This window comes from Aspergillus pseudonomiae (genome assembly GCF_009193645.1).
Source record: "Aspergillus pseudonomiae strain CBS 119388 unplaced genomic scaffold BDV37scaffold_25, whole genome shotgun sequence".
Classification (NCBI taxonomy): domain Eukaryota; kingdom Fungi; phylum Ascomycota; class Eurotiomycetes; order Eurotiales; family Aspergillaceae; genus Aspergillus; species Aspergillus pseudonomiae.
In genome coordinates, this window is record NW_022476017.1 from 343,162 (window position 1) to 357,492 (window position 14,331).

The 14,331-nt window shown below is 50.0% G+C and overlaps 5 protein-coding genes across 5 annotated transcripts; 3 read left to right on the plus strand and 2 right to left on the minus strand.

Annotated features, from left to right (window-relative positions):
- Positions 1-116: 116 nt before the first annotated feature.
- On the minus strand, positions 117-2,131 carry BDV37DRAFT_99745 (proline dehydrogenase family protein). Its single transcript, XM_032091547.1, has 2 exons — positions 1,291-2,131; positions 117-1,233 (listed from the first exon to the last, which is right to left on the minus strand). Exons 1-2 carry the CDS (start codon positions 1,872-1,874, stop codon positions 378-380), a joined length of 1,440 nt encoding a protein of 479 aa, XP_031942537.1. The 5' UTR covers positions 1,875-2,131; the 3' UTR covers positions 117-377.
- A 2,404-nt stretch (positions 2,132-4,535) lies between these two features.
- Positions 4,536-6,783, plus strand: prnC (delta-1-pyrroline-5-carboxylate dehydrogenase prnC). The gene is made up of 4 exons (XM_032081712.1): positions 4,536-4,825; positions 4,885-4,992; positions 5,048-5,409; positions 5,460-6,783. Exons 1-4 carry the CDS (start codon positions 4,697-4,699, stop codon positions 6,583-6,585), a joined length of 1,725 nt encoding a protein of 574 aa, XP_031942538.1. The 5' UTR covers positions 4,536-4,696; the 3' UTR covers positions 6,586-6,783.
- A 25-nt stretch (positions 6,784-6,808) lies between these two features.
- Positions 6,809-8,172, minus strand: BDV37DRAFT_293335 (sugar phosphate isomerase/epimerase family protein; the record flags this gene model as incomplete). Its single annotated transcript, XM_032089382.1, has 2 exons — positions 7,553-8,172; positions 6,809-7,459 (listed from the first exon to the last, which is right to left on the minus strand). Exons 1-2 carry the CDS (start codon positions 7,931-7,933, stop codon positions 6,809-6,811), a joined length of 1,032 nt encoding a protein of 343 aa, XP_031942539.1. The 5' UTR covers positions 7,934-8,172.
- Positions 8,173-8,406: 234 nt separating this feature from the next.
- BDV37DRAFT_270932 (6-phosphogluconate dehydrogenase, decarboxylating) lies at positions 8,407-11,560 on the plus strand (the record flags this gene model as incomplete). The annotated part of the gene is made up of 4 exons (XM_032084641.1): positions 8,407-9,941; positions 10,116-10,117; positions 10,558-11,094; positions 11,163-11,560. 4 exons carry the CDS (start codon positions 8,407-8,409, stop codon positions 11,558-11,560), a joined length of 2,472 nt encoding a protein of 823 aa, XP_031942540.1.
- Positions 11,538-13,659, plus strand: BDV37DRAFT_99768 (uncharacterized protein). The gene is made up of 3 exons (XM_032091549.1): positions 11,538-12,026; positions 12,089-12,706; positions 12,775-13,659. Exons 1-3 carry the CDS (start codon positions 11,939-11,941, stop codon positions 13,146-13,148), a joined length of 1,080 nt encoding a protein of 359 aa, XP_031942541.1. The 5' UTR covers positions 11,538-11,938; the 3' UTR covers positions 13,149-13,659.
- The last annotated feature ends 672 nt before the right edge of the window (positions 13,660-14,331 follow it).

The window sequence follows — 14,331 nt, forward strand, 5'->3', positions numbered from 1 at the left end:
CCAAATCAAGCAAGATGAGTGGTTTCCAAGTGGGTTAATCATGGAAGCGCGGGGTTTATTTATCAGGACGATCAATTCCGCCGGGAAAGTCAAGCCTGCGGGGTGCTTAATTTCCCGGCGGCATTGACTTACCAATCTACACATATTCGCAAAAAAGGTATGATATAAGAACCAAGGGACAACAATTGTGTCTAATTTCATTATCATTCATTAAGTTCGCCAAACCAGAATCGCTAACGCCGTCTATATGCAATTCGCCCAGCAACAGAGCGTGAGGGAATCAATCAAAATGCCAACGACATGCGAACTTGGGGATCACGCCAAAAATAAGAGGAAAGCAAAGAAAGCTAAGAGTGATGGAAGAAAGATAAGGATAATCAGTTGCTGCGGCGGAATGCCAGGCGTGCCCGGCGCTTGAGCTCCTCAAACATCGCCTGCTGGGAATCCTTGGTGCGGCCAACAGCCTCGGTGTTCTCAATAGCGCGTCTCATCAGGAAACCCATACACTCCTTGACGGAACCCCAGGTCAAAAGCTTGAAGACATTGGGAGACTCCATAGAGGCACCCTTCATCACCTCGGGACTCTGGAAGCCTTGCAGAAGTTCGCAGCTGACCTCGTCAGCCATTCCCTGGAGTTGAGCATAGGACAGGTCAACACCGTGGTTCTCTCCCTTCATCGCCTGCTCAGTACGAAGAGCATGTGCCTTGCGAACAGAGTCACGGTTGTGGGTGGCGATGATAACGTTAACAGATGGCAGGTCAGTCTGGTGCTTCTCAGAGGCAGACTTCAGCATCGAGTTGTACTTCCGGGTCAAAAGGGCTTCCACAACACCGTCGTAGCACTTGTCCGTGTCCTCCTTGGTGGACCAGATCAAGTGACGAGGCTCAGTCTTAAGATACGCGCCACGGACCAGCTTGACACCAAGGGTGTAGCCTTCCTGGCGAGAGATTTCAAGGTGCTTGGCAAGGGTGGTCGGAGTGGAGCAGAGATATGCCTGGTAAGTGTTGTAAAAGATGGCACGGCCCGGAGTCTGAGAGTTGCAGTATTTCTGATACTTCATGGTCCATTCCTCAATACCGGGCTGGACAGCCTGCTCCTCCGCATCCACGAGCAGGCGTACGTTCCGCGAGATAGCCAAATCGCAGACCTTCTGAATGGCACGGTCCATGAATTCGGTTGGTGCAGCCTGACGCTGCAGGACATCGAGCGCCTGAACACCCATACCGGTGAATCTATACCAGTTAGTTTGCGTTCAAATCCAAGACAAAGAATTGGGACAAAGAACATACTTCAGAGCCACGAAGTCTCCCTCCTGCGCCATATCAACGGTCTGCAGGGTTCCATCCAGCCACATCTGGATTTCCTCGCGTGCTGCTTGCTCATCTTTCGGGTCCACGTTGCTCTCTCCAACGAGAACTTCCTTGGCGTATCCGAGAAGCACACCCCTGTATCCAAGACGCTTAATGTCCTCAATGGACCGCTGGACTTCAAGCTTGTTTTCGCCAGCGTTGAACTGCTTATAGATGGTATGTTTGACGAGCATATTCAACAGAGGGTTCTTGGCCACATCCAGAACAGCAGTCTTAGGATGCGCCAGCATCGACAGTGTCTTGATGCATGGCTTCAGGAGAAGTGTAGAAGATGAGACGGACAGAATCACAAGAGAGCGCAGAACCGACGAGATGGGAAGCTTTGCCAGAGGAGAAGACTCTTGCTTGGGAGTCTGAGGATCTTGCTGCCACACATTGTTCGTTGTGGTTGTCGAAGTCGCCACCGACGACTTAGGGTTGCTGGTGCGGCTGACGTATCTAGCGGTCAGAACGGAGGACGGGGTGCCAGCGAGGGGGCGCAAAGGACGACGAGCTGCTTTCATTGTGGTAGTAGGTGTAGAGCTGGTTGTCTAATGTCGAGGTATGGGGGTGGACAAGTCAAGCAGGCAGGATGGTGGTTAAGTAGGGAATAAAAGTACGGAAATATGAATAAGTACTTCCGGAGGAATCCACCGTAAATGAGGGGGAAAATTCAGACCGGTAGCTTTCCATGACATTTGTTTGACCATAGTAAAAGTCATGATTAGAGATAGACGGGGAAAGGGGTTAGCCGGTGAAAACCGCAAAGGCAGCCGGTCTGAAGAACAAAAAGATTGTTGGTTGGTAATGACTAAAGAATACCTGGCGTGTGACGTCCGCGTGGTGGCGCTGATGGTGAGTATTACGCTCCAATACCGTCACGGGACTGTTTTTCTTTCGCCCTGATCTACCCGCCGCATTTACTGAAGGGGTTAGTATGAGATCGACTAAGATCGACGACTACTGTACTGCAGTACGGGGTACGTTCTAGTTACATTGACCTTACTCAAGTTTTCCGGGAGTACATTCCATTGGAGGTCAAAGTCAATTGACGTTCTTCAGACCTGTAGGTTGACATATTCTGACGTAGTTGAACAGAACAGCTTATCTTCAACTTGTCCGGCCTTGGTGGTAATATTTACAGAATACAGGGTCATACTGTGTTATCAAGAATTTTCTAGAGGGTCTTGATAAGAACAGCTGTGCCGAAGATGAACCATCTGCATAGGGGCGAATTACCTTTAAGATCACCGACCGGTTCACGGGCCGGGAAAAAATCCCCACCGGAGGATAAGCTGCTTGACCGGGCCGGTGAACTGACCACTCACAGTTGCTGCCGACCCTTGCCGGTAAGCTAGTCCGACGCCAACCGGTTTATCTGTTACCTAAGATCGTGGCCCTGCAGTTAAACCGCTTGGAGGTTCCCTGTACTAGTACCAATCAAGTCTAGTAGCTCATCTAGTCGTCGACACTTGGACCACCTTGAACAAAATAAGTTGGTATATCATACAACGCGGTTCCAATCATAGACTTCAATGAGCCTCAAGCTTTTTAGATCAATCCCACTAAACGAGAGGGGTTGTATGTTGCGGATATTGGGAACCTCTATTCCGGAGTATGAACTATATGTTGTTGGTCCTATGATCTTCAAACCTTTCAGATCTTCTCGATGCATCAACGGTAGAATTGAATTGATCATCCAGCATGATAGGCGCACACAACCAATGAAGATGACTAAATTGATATTTGGCAGTTTGATCCCCAGGTGTTCTTAACATCGACATCATTTTGGCAGCGGATAAGCTGTAAACCTGGGGTAGTAAAGTTATCAGATACCCCACAAAGGGTACCTACTAAGTCGCCTGGAAAATGTCCCTGCCCCAATCGCAAAGACCTTCTGGAAGGTTTGCCCCAATTTCCAGATGTATTATAGTATAGTGCTAAAAGTGATTGGTGATATTGATTGGGCTATCAGGGAAATGGTTACGCAGTCTAGATCCATGCCTTATTACTTCTACTATGGGTATAGTTGGAAGATCACGAGCAATCTCGGCCTATACACCGGGCTCCAGCAAGTAGCGTGTGTTTGTGTGTTTGTTCGTCTGTATTTATATATTGTCCGATCTGAGTCAAGTGATCTATAAGCTCTGCATCATGGGAGTCCTGTGATAGGTTCTTTACCTTCTGGTCTTGCATCAGCCACTTGTAGGACATTGTGTTTATCTTTTGGGGACCAGTACTGGTAGATACTAGATTCCACTATACAGCTTACGCTCGATACAACGCCACGTGGCATGCATGTACTGTGCCGCAGCTGATAAAGGAGAAGATCTATAAGTGTTACGTTGTTTTTCTTACCGTCATCATCACCCTCGTGACCTCGTCTTTATCTGGATTTTTATTTTATTTCTAGTTTCTCCTTTCATTTATATTTATATACATATTTTTCGTCTACAATTTCTTACCAGGTGCTGAAGCACACGGAGGATTCGAAATCTGCCTAGGAATGCTGTGTTGGCATGATGTACATACTCGTGCCCAGACATTCTTCACAAGTCATTTGAACCAACACATCACAAGTGACAACTCTAGTGCTAGTTGGACAGCGAACTCCATGGATTTTTCATGTTCATCTTGCTGGATTCTTCAAATGACTACCCTGCGTGAATTGGCTTCGTATTTGGTCTTGACTGACAAGTTACGTGTAACTGTATACTTCGATGTACTGTACATGAATACCAAGGGTCTACTGCTCACGTGGGCAATGGAACTATTCAACTACGTCATATACAAGCCTAAAATGCGGGGAAGAAAAAAAAAAGATGAGATGAAAAAGAAACCTCGTCAATGCCGAAGACACAATAGTAGCTGGAGTTCTTTTGGCATACCGATACTAATAGCAATAAGTTATCATAATTAAATTGTCATATCAACAATCAGCAAAATCGAAACAATACTCCAAATATATGGTGTAATATGTATATTTTGCCCATCCTTCATAAGAGAAATGCAATGCCGGCCCGGTCGTCCCACCCGGAATGTGTACCGGACCGTATCAGTACTCGCGGGAATGCTGGAGGAGGCGCAACCTTGCCGTGTACCGGTACGGACAATATTGTATTCAGTAGAGAAAAAGTTAATTGTAATTAAATTCTAATAAAAAAGGGAAAAGAAAAAGGAAAGCCGGTTAACATAGCTGACTAACACCGCTACTAAATCCGAGAGCTTCCCCGCAGTACTTTTCTCCTCTTCTCCTTCTCCTCAGCATTCATTCTTAACGCTTTTGCTTCGAGCTCATCAATCCTCTATACTAGGACGGGAGATTGATTAGAAGAGAACCATCACAATGCAGTCCTCATTGCTTCTTCGTGCTAGGGGCCTTCCATTGGCCAAGTCCTCCTTCGCCCGCTCCAGCATCCGGGCGATGGGATCCTACGCCACCTTCAAGGTCCCCCGTATTGACAACGAACCCAACGTGAGTTGCGACTTCGTGCCCTTAGAATTACTTGTCTCGCGATATTAACCTCAACACAGAAACACTATGCCCCTGGCTCTCCCGATCGCAAGGGTCTCGAGGAAGCCCTGGCGAAGCACCAGCAAAATGCCCCCTTCAATGTTCCTTTGGTGATTGCGGGCAAGGAGGTTAGTTGTGCACTGAGAATCTATTTGAGAAAATCAGCGTTAACAGACTTCACAGATCAAGAGCTCCGAGACCTTCACACAAGCCAGCCCCGCTACTCATGCTCCTTTGGCCACATACTCTCATGCCAGCGCCTCGGATGTCCAGGCCGCCATCGACGCCGCTCTTAAGGCCCGCGAGTCTTGGGCTTCCACTTCATTTGCTGAACGTGCCAGCATCTTCCTCAAGGCCGCCGACTTGATTTCCACCAAGTACCGCTACGATATCATGGCCTTGACCATGCACGGTCAGGGCAAGAACGCCTGGCAGGCTGAGATCGACTCCGCCGCCGAACTGTGCGACTTCTTCCGTTTCGGTGTCAAGTACGCCGAGGAGCTGTACGCTCAGCAGCCCGTTCACAACGCTCCTGGCGTTTGGAAGTGAGTTTCTCCCCTGCAGGGTTTTCTTTACAATGACTAACAGGAACTAGCCGCGTCGAATACCGTGCCCTGGAGGGTTTCGTTTATGCTATCAGTCCTTTCAACTTCACTGCCATTGGTGGCAACCTGGCTGGTGCCCCTGCTCTGATGGGTAACGTCGTTGTCTGGAAGCCCTCTCCTTCCGCCATTGCGTCCAACTGGCTCGTTCACGAGATTCTCTTGGAGGCTGGTCTCCCTAAGAATGTCATTCAGTTCGTTCCTGGTGACGCTGAGGAGGTTACCAACACTGTCCTCAACCACCCCGAGTTCGCTGCCCTTCACTTCACTGGCAGCACCAGCGTGTTCCGTAGCCTCTACGGCCAGATCGCTAACCGCGTTGCTGAGGGCAAGTACCGCAGCTACCCTCGCATCGTCGGTGAAACCGGCGGAAAGAACTTCCATCTCATTCACAAGTCGGCCGACATCCGCAATGCCGCGGTCCAGACCGTCCGTGGAGCCTTCGAGTTCCAAGGACAGAAGTGCAGTGCTACTTCCCGCGCGTACGTCGCCGCTTCCGTCGCCGATGAGTTCCTCGAGCAGGTTGCCTCCGAGACCAAGAAGCTCAAGGTCGGCGAGCCGACCGACTTCACCAACTTCTGCGGTCCCGTCATCCACGAGGCTTCGTTCAACAAGCTGGCGAAGGTGATCGACGAGGCCAAGAACGACCCTGAGCTCGAGCTCCTGGCCGGTGGCAGCTACGACTCCTCCAAGGGCTGGTACATTCAGCCTACCGTCTACCGCACTTCCAACCCCGACCACCCTCTCCTGTCCCGTGAGCTTTTCGGTCCCGTCCTGGTCATCCATGCCTACAACGATGCCACGGAGGCCGACTTCTCCAAGATCTGCGAGAAGATCGACCAGACCGGCGAGTACGGTCTGACCGGAGCTGTGTTCGCGCAGGACCGCGAGGCTCTCCGCCAGGCCGACGATGCTCTCCGCAACACTGCCGGTAACTTCTACATCAACTGCAAGAGCACCGGTGCCGTTGTCGGCCAGCAGCCTTTCGGTGGTGCTCGCGCCAGTGGCACCAACGACAAGGCGGGCAGTGGAAACCTGCTCTCTCGCTTCGTCAGCTTGCGTTCCATGAAGGAGGAGTTTGTCCCCACCTACAACGTTGCCTACCCTAGCAACGCGTAAATTGTGTCATGAAGGTCTTTTTGGTTAATGTATTCCCCGATCTGTATCTGGTTTGTTAATTTGGTGGGATTGTCTATTTCTGCATAGTATTTTGGCGTTCATATGACATCTTTCCGCGCGACAAAAGTTCGCTGGGCATTGTACGAAGGTATATACCACATCAGTCAATGAATTTCATCGGGTTCGTCCCACGCACAAGCTCTACCTCTCTAAATCTATAGATCTACTCCCCCGACTTTTCCAAAAACCTCCGCACGCTCTCTATAGCACTTCGCGCATACTCCCCCATCTCATATTCCTTCCCTTCCCCATCAGACCCACCATCAAAAATCTCCATGGAGAACCAGCCCCGGAACCCCGTCCTCAGCACCGCTCTTCCGACCCTCTCAATAGGCAAATACCCTCCACCATACGGCCTGGGCCGATAATCATGACTCCACCGCGCCCTTGGCCAAGCCCCATCCACCATCTTCCCTTCAATCGGCCGCACAGGCTTATACGCATCCGACACCTGCAACAGAAAGATCTTCTCCGCCGAAACCGTGCTCGCCAACTCCTCCATACTCTTCTCTAACCGTCGATCTAACTCCTCAATGGGCAAATCCTCAATTCGCCCAGTGGATGTGGTGGGATCACCCCATTCAGACCCAGCTGTTTGGAACGTATCAAGACAGAGCCCGATATTAGGTCTATCGACGAGACGGACGATCGTCCAGACGTCTTTCCACGTGGGCGCGTGTGTAGACCAGCACCAGTTTTCATACGCAAGACGCATATTATGCGCCGCGAGGAGGTCACAGAGCTCACGGAGATCGGTGATGATGTTTTCTTGGGTTGCGGCGAGTTTGTCGAGGGGTGTGTCTGTTGAGCCGACCTATTATCATCCCATTAGTATCTTCAAACATACACTATCATCACCCCATAATTTATATCAAATAGATGGATACAGAGGGAGAGAGAGAGATACCTGAAGTAAATCCGTCCCCACCGCCCTCATAACCTCAATCCACCCTTTCGCTCTCGTAAACGCATCCTCCCTCTCCCTCGATCCCCGCGGCCAGCCCTCGAAGTTCGCGAACGGTTGCAACATCATCACCTTCAGGTCCCTGGCTTCGCATTGTTTGCGGATATCCTTTGAGACGGTGACCAGCTCGGGGTAATTGTCTTCTGCGACTTCGTGGCCGAGCACGGCTGGGGCGTAGGCGACGATGTCCGGGAAGGCGAGCTCGATTCCGGTGAAGCCCGCTTGGTGGAGGACTTCAAGTTTGCGGGGGAGGGTGTCGGATTTGGATGTGCCTATTGAGCAGGTTGCGTAGGAGAGGGGGATTTTGTTTATATCGGTGGGCATTTTGGGGGTTTGTTTCTTTTAGGGTGGTAATGTGTCTTGGTTTGGTGAGTGGTTTGGTTTTATTGTCGGGGATATGGCTTTTGGATTGTCTATGTCTAGCTGTAGTATCTGTAATCTAATCTGTGGTATATTTGCTATATAGGGTCCGAGTCATAACTTAGCAGTTGACGATCTTGTTTTCCATATGATGTAATGATGAGAGTCGAGGCCAGTTAGGGTTCGGAGCTCCACTTGACTGCAGAACGCGCCGGAGATAAATTAAATCGCAGCAAAAAGTACATAGTAGAGAGCGGACATATTTCATCGTGACGTCCCAGTGCCATGATGTAATCACAGTGTCTTGTTCCTAGACTCAAGTGAACAGCTTGTTCGCCACAATGCTATTCAAGTAGGCGCGGAATTCAGTGCTGGTCTTCAACATCAGATTTGACTCTCTAGATGATCATTTGCTTTCCAATTCGTGAAGCGCGACAATGCCGTCAACAGATCAGCACCAACAGTTCAAGCGCATTGGTATCGTGGGAGCTGGGAACATGGGCTCCATGATGGCCTTTGCGTTCTCGGAACTCGGTCTCGGCGTGTCCATTTGGGACGTCAAGAAAGAGAATGTGGACCAGCTCTTGGAATCGGCCAAGGATGTCAAAGGTCAAGGAAAGATCGAAGGGTTTGAAGACATTGGCGACTTCACCCAGAGCTTGGAGGGCCAGGGAGAGCGGAAGCTGTTTATCTTCTCCATCACTCATGGTGACCCCGCAGACTCGGTTCTTGGTAAGATCAAACACACACTGAAGAAAGGCGACATTATCCTCGACGGTGGAAATGAGCACTACCGGCGCACGGAGAGGAGGCAGAAGGAGTGCGAGGAAATCGGAGTTAGTTGGATTGGAACGGGTGTTTCCGGCGGATATCAATCCGCTCGTCGGGGACCGAGCTTGTCTCCTGGTGGTGATGAGAAGGCGCTGGACCTGGTATTACCGCTCTTGGAGCGCTATGCAGCCAAGGACCGCAAGACTGGCCTTCCGTGCGTAGCCAGAGTTGGCCCGGCGGGCTCGGGGCATTTCGTCAAGATGGTACACAATGGGATCGAGGGTGGCATGCTTTCAGCGGTTGCCGAGGCTTGGTCGATTCTTCATTACGGGCTAGGGCTCAAGTATGATGAGATCGGAGACATCTTTGATGAATGGAATCAGAAGGGCGAGCTTAGAAACAATTTCCTCCTCGACATTGGAGCTGAAATATGCCACCGAAGGAAATCTCCCAAAGGCGACGGCAAAGGAGAAGGAATCGGGGACAAGACTGAGTACGTACTTGATGATGTGCTCGACAAAGTGGTACAAGATGACGACGACACTGAAGGAACCCCCTACTGGTGTATTATGGAGACGGCCAACCGTCATGTTTCTGCGCCGACTATTGCAGCCGGTCATTACATGCGTATCGCCAGTGGTAACCGTGCGGAACGGCTGCGAGTGGCGGAAAAGCTGCAGATGCCACAGCCCAAGTCCATTGAGGGCATCAAAGACCGACGACTTTTCATTGAAGATCTCCGGCGAGCAGTCTACTGTTGCTTCCTGTCGTCCTTCTGTCAAGGTCTCGAACTAATTGCCCGCGCATCCGATGACGAAAAATGGGATATCGACCTGGGCAAATGTCTCCAGATCTGGCGTGGCGGTTGTATCATCCAGTCAGAAGCTATTGCCGATCTCCTACAACCGTTGCTCAAAAAGAACGTGCACTATACAAATCTGAAAGACATCGACGAAGTCGCTCAAGAATTGAAGCAAAACTTTGACTCTCTCAAACGGATTGTGATTGACTCGACAGTGTTCGATCAATACATCCCGGTGATTTCTGCGACCTTGGAATACCTGAAATATGCAGGTGGGACGATGTTACCAACGAAGTTTATGGAAGCCCAGATGGACTTGTTCGGTGCCCATGCATATTACAAGCCAGGCGTTCCCGGTGAGGATCCAGGACCGGTCAAGAAAGGGCCTCATCATTATGAGTGGCGGCCAGCTTAGAATATGTGTGTAGTAGATCGTATCCAGTTCATCCCGTGTTTCGGCCTGAAAATGCCACCTTTGGTGGGCATATTTATATTTCCTACTTGACAGAATAGGCCTTCAAGCTGCAGGGTTCTTGCCAGCCTCTGGTAAGCCATTTTATATATACATGCAAGGTGTAGATCATCGCAGTTACCGCTACCGCAAACATTAATTCAGCATAGTGTTATTCACACAGGATATCCATGGCTAATTTATACGTGACCAATGTTATTTGGACCTGTATACACGTTGTACCTTTTAGAGTACTTTTTTCGCATTTGCAAAAGAATATGAATGATTGGTGCCTGGCTGCCTAAGGAACCGCCCACGTGGGGAATCTGATAAGGCGTGATTACCCAATCGGGGGAGAACATGACCCCGCCCTCAGAATTTATCGCCAAAGGAATTTCCAAATTGCATTGGATGCCCTCATTCCCTCTCCTTCGCCGTTCCCTCGCAACCTTCACAACTAAACCCCTCCGGAGAATCGAGTCTGCTAAGCAACTTGCCAAAAGAATGGCTTCTCTTCCTAACACTTACGCGGGTTCGTTCCCCCTCATTCTGCGACATGAGCAGCGGATACTGACCCCATCGCTCGTGTAGACCCTGTCCGTATCGCGGTCATCGGTGGAACTGGTCTCCGTGAACTCCCTGGTTTCACTCAGGTTGCTTCCTTGAACATCTCGACTCCCTGGGGCACTCCCTCCTCCCCGATCACCATCCTGCACCACCAGTGCTCTCACAACAAGCAGACCGTCGCTGTCGCTTTCCTTAGTCGTCACGGCCAGCACCATCAGATTGCGCCCCATGAGGTGCCTGCCCGCGCCAACATCGCTGCCCTGCGCTCCATCGGTGTCCGCACCATCATTGCCTTCTCGGCCGTCGGTAGCTTGCAAGAGGAGATCAAGCCCCGCGACTTTGTGATCCCAGACCAGGTCATTGACCGTACCAAGGGCATCCGGCCGTTCACATTCTTCGAGGGAGGTGTGGTTGCTCACGTTCCGTTCGGAGACCCATTCGATGAGGGTGTTGCCAAGGTTGTGAGGGCTTGCGGCCACAGCCTCGAGGGCGAAGGTGTTGTGCTGCATGACCGCGGCACATTGGTATGCATGGGTATGTAATTCGTCCAATCTGGTAGTTATGATAGGTGTCATTATGATCAGTTACTGACTCTCTTCTAGAGGGACCTCAGTTCTCCACTCGCGCCGAGAGCAATCTCTACCGCTCTTGGGGAGGCAGCGTCATCAACATGTCTTGTCTTCCAGAGGCGAAGCTGGCTCGTGAGGCCGAGATTGCCTACCAGATGATCTGCATGTCCACCGACTATGATTGCTGGCACGATGCTACCGAGGATGTCACTGTGGAAATGGTCATGGGAAATATGAAGGCCAACGCTGAGAACGCTAAGCACTTCGTCACTGCTGTGCTCGATGAGCTCGCCTCTGACAAGAACTCCGAACTCGTCCAAGCCAAGCACGTGGAAGGTTCTGTCAAGTTTGGTCTCAGCACTGCCCAGCCCAACTGGAGCCCTGAAGCCAGAGAGAGGATGAACTGGCTCTTCCCTGGATACTTTAACTAATTGCTTTGCCATTAGAGATTGTGCTTGAACATACCAACATACACATATTTCCCTTGTGATAGATGTTTATAGTTGATTATGAACTTATGAAATAAAGCCTGTGCCAATGATGCATTTTTCATGACTCTTCTCATTCTGTTCTTCTTTATTCGTCATAGCAACGTGTTATCACTTTCACTTTTCATCACATCAAGGATTGGCAGCGAAACAAACAAATATTCACTGAGTGTTAGCCTTGTCGCCGAGAGCTTATGCGCACAACATGATACAAAGAGGTTGATTATGTTGGCGTTGCCTATCACACGCAAGAATTCTTTAACACGTACACATACTCTGATGAATTCTTAGTCCTCACCATATACTCCGCCAGCCACAACCATGGACTACATCATCGATCCGGAAGGAGATATGCTCCTGATCGTGGAGGAATGCTCTGGGAACCTTCATCTAGATCTGGTTCAAAAGGGTAATCGACTCAGACTGACTGAGCTTTGTTGACAGATACACTAATCTTGTGTTGTATACTAGAAGCTTCCACCCCCGAAACTCTCCCTCTAGAGTCTAGTTCGGATGTGCAGGCAATTGATGAGCCGGTTCTGGGCCCAACTCAGTCCCAGTCTGAGCTCACTTTAGATCACGCTTCCTCCGCTGGTAACAGTCGTCAGGCTGCCGCCCTGGCTAAATCAGTGATGCTCAAGATTCGTGTCTCTTCCAAACATCTGACCCTTGCTTCATCGTATTTTCGCCAGAGGCTCGTCCCAGAGACAGTCGATCATAGACCAGTCGAAAAAGACGTGGTCCCAGCATGCGTTGAAGATGTCGATGCTTTGCTCATCATGCTCGACGTCATTCATGGTCAAACTAGGAAAGTGCAGCGTTTTATTACCTTCAAGCAGTTGTTCATGGTTGCGGTGCTCGTGGAGCACTATGAATGCGTAGAAGCAATGGAACCGTTTGCTCAGATGTGGACTGAGAATCTCAAAGCCGATATCCCTTCAGTGTATTCAGAGGAATTGGTTAAGTGGATCGGTGTCGCTTGGATCTTCCAACTGGAGGGTTTGTTCAAAAAGACTACTCGTACTGCCATCCGACGATGCACCGGGCCAATCTCCGCCGTGGACGTTCCAATTCCGCTTGCGTTAATTGGTGAGCGCTTATCGTATCCCCTTGTCTAATACTGCGACGGATAGATGCTAATGACATTATGGAAACAGAAGAAATTGAGTATTCCCGGCAGAGCACCATCGACGACATAGTCGACCGTCTTTTCAGGCGAATCAACTGGGAGCTCATGCCTGACACCAACCTCTATTGCTGCAACGACTGCGACGCAATGGTACTCGGAACTCTCGTGCGCCAGCTGAAGGTTCATGAGCTCTACCCTCTGCCATTGCCTCCTTTCCGAGGGCTCAGTATAGATTTTATGGTGCAAACATTGACCACACTGCCCGAGCCCCGTTGCCATGAGCTGGTCCATCCAATCTGCAGCAAGCTGTCCAAGTGTCACCTTATGCCGAAGGCGAAGGACTTGGTGGAGAAAGTGGACAGACAGGTACAGGGTCTCTTGCTCAGAAACGCCCACTTCTGACCGGCATACAGCCAGCGCACGACTTGAGATTCATTCTATCTGTAGGTCGTCGAGGCAGGATAAACGTACGAGAGGAATACTTCTGGTGATTGATTGATAGCGAAAGGATTGGGATTTGGTCTGCGAAGCCGACATATCTATCATAAGGAATTTGGGATGCGGTGGATCTTCAAGATCGATTTGGAGTGACTGACTTATGATAGTTCACCTTGTTGCATAGCCGGATTGTATCTCTTATTAAGCTAGTTGGTCGGCGACAGGCAATGCAGTATTGTAAACAGTGCAGTCATCCATTTCGACCCGCCTATGGCACGGTTGATTTAAATGGCCAAGACGGCTGGGCGTCAACGCCACCCAGCTGAGCTTGAAATACTCCGGATGCAATAATCATGACATTAGCCTATAGGAGAAAATTGACAAGGTACAACACGGAGGATAGTTATCGCTCATAGGCGGAATCAATTCCTCAGCGAATTCGGAGCCCTTGGATGCCTCCTTTTCCAGTCTCCGTCGGCAAACATCGGTGTCGGACTATCGCTGCCTTTCTAGGATTAGATACCAAGACATTACTTGCCGTCTAAGTATTTTTAGACTCGTCAATCGGGAATTAGTGGTGCTTTAATTTCCAACATTTCTTCTTGCGCGTTGAGATGGATCACACCCTTGGTGTCAGTGCTATACTGCGTGGCTGTATAGGGTTATTGCAGGTCACCCTTTGGCCGGTCACATGAAAGTTTCTCAGAGATATTGAGGCCGACAGAATCATCTTCAAGAAAAACATGGAAATACACTCTCAAGAGAGAAAATAGAACAGAGAACGTCATTCCCCCTGACGATCGAAGGATCCTTATCAGGTGATCGACAGGTACTCTTGCTGTTCACGGCCCTGACCTGTTCGACTCGCAGTTTAACCTAACATTTAACCGAAGCGATCGTCCCCTCTCGGTGTTTATTGTGCAAGTTATGAACCTTACTACCATATTAACCAGTTTATGTCGTCTGACCAGTCTTATACTTTCCAGCTATGCGGGGTATGTACAAGTCCGACTTGAACTGTACATTTGGCTGCGATGATCACTCCCTGTTACGGTGCATATCTTTACCGGATGGGCAAATGGACAAGCAGCTAATCCAGACGGCCCACCACCACCGGTGCGGTGTTCTGCAGGTTCACGGATTCGTT

Coding starts and splice junctions, on each gene's coding strand:
- BDV37DRAFT_99745 (XM_032091547.1), bottom strand. CDS start 1,874: ATGAAAGCAGCTCGTCGTCCTTTGCGCCCCCTCGCTGGCACCCCGTCC. Junction 1,234..1,290: donor GGAGACTTCGTGGCTCTGAA/GTATGTTCTTTG, acceptor TAACTGGTATAG/ATTCACCGGTATGGGTGTTC.
- prnC (XM_032081712.1), top strand. CDS start 4,697: ATGCAGTCCTCATTGCTTCTTCGTGCTAGGGGCCTTCCATTGGCCAAG. Junction 4,826..4,884: donor GTATTGACAACGAACCCAAC/GTGAGTTGCGAC, acceptor ACCTCAACACAG/AAACACTATGCCCCTGGCTC. Junction 5,410..5,459: donor AACGCTCCTGGCGTTTGGAA/GTGAGTTTCTCC, acceptor AACAGGAACTAG/CCGCGTCGAATACCGTGCCC.
- BDV37DRAFT_99768 (XM_032091549.1), top strand. CDS start 11,939: ATGGACTACATCATCGATCCGGAAGGAGATATGCTCCTGATCGTGGAG. Junction 12,027..12,088: donor TCTAGATCTGGTTCAAAAGG/GTAATCGACTCA, acceptor GTTGTATACTAG/AAGCTTCCACCCCCGAAACT. Junction 12,707..12,774: donor AATTCCGCTTGCGTTAATTG/GTGAGCGCTTAT, acceptor TTATGGAAACAG/AAGAAATTGAGTATTCCCGG.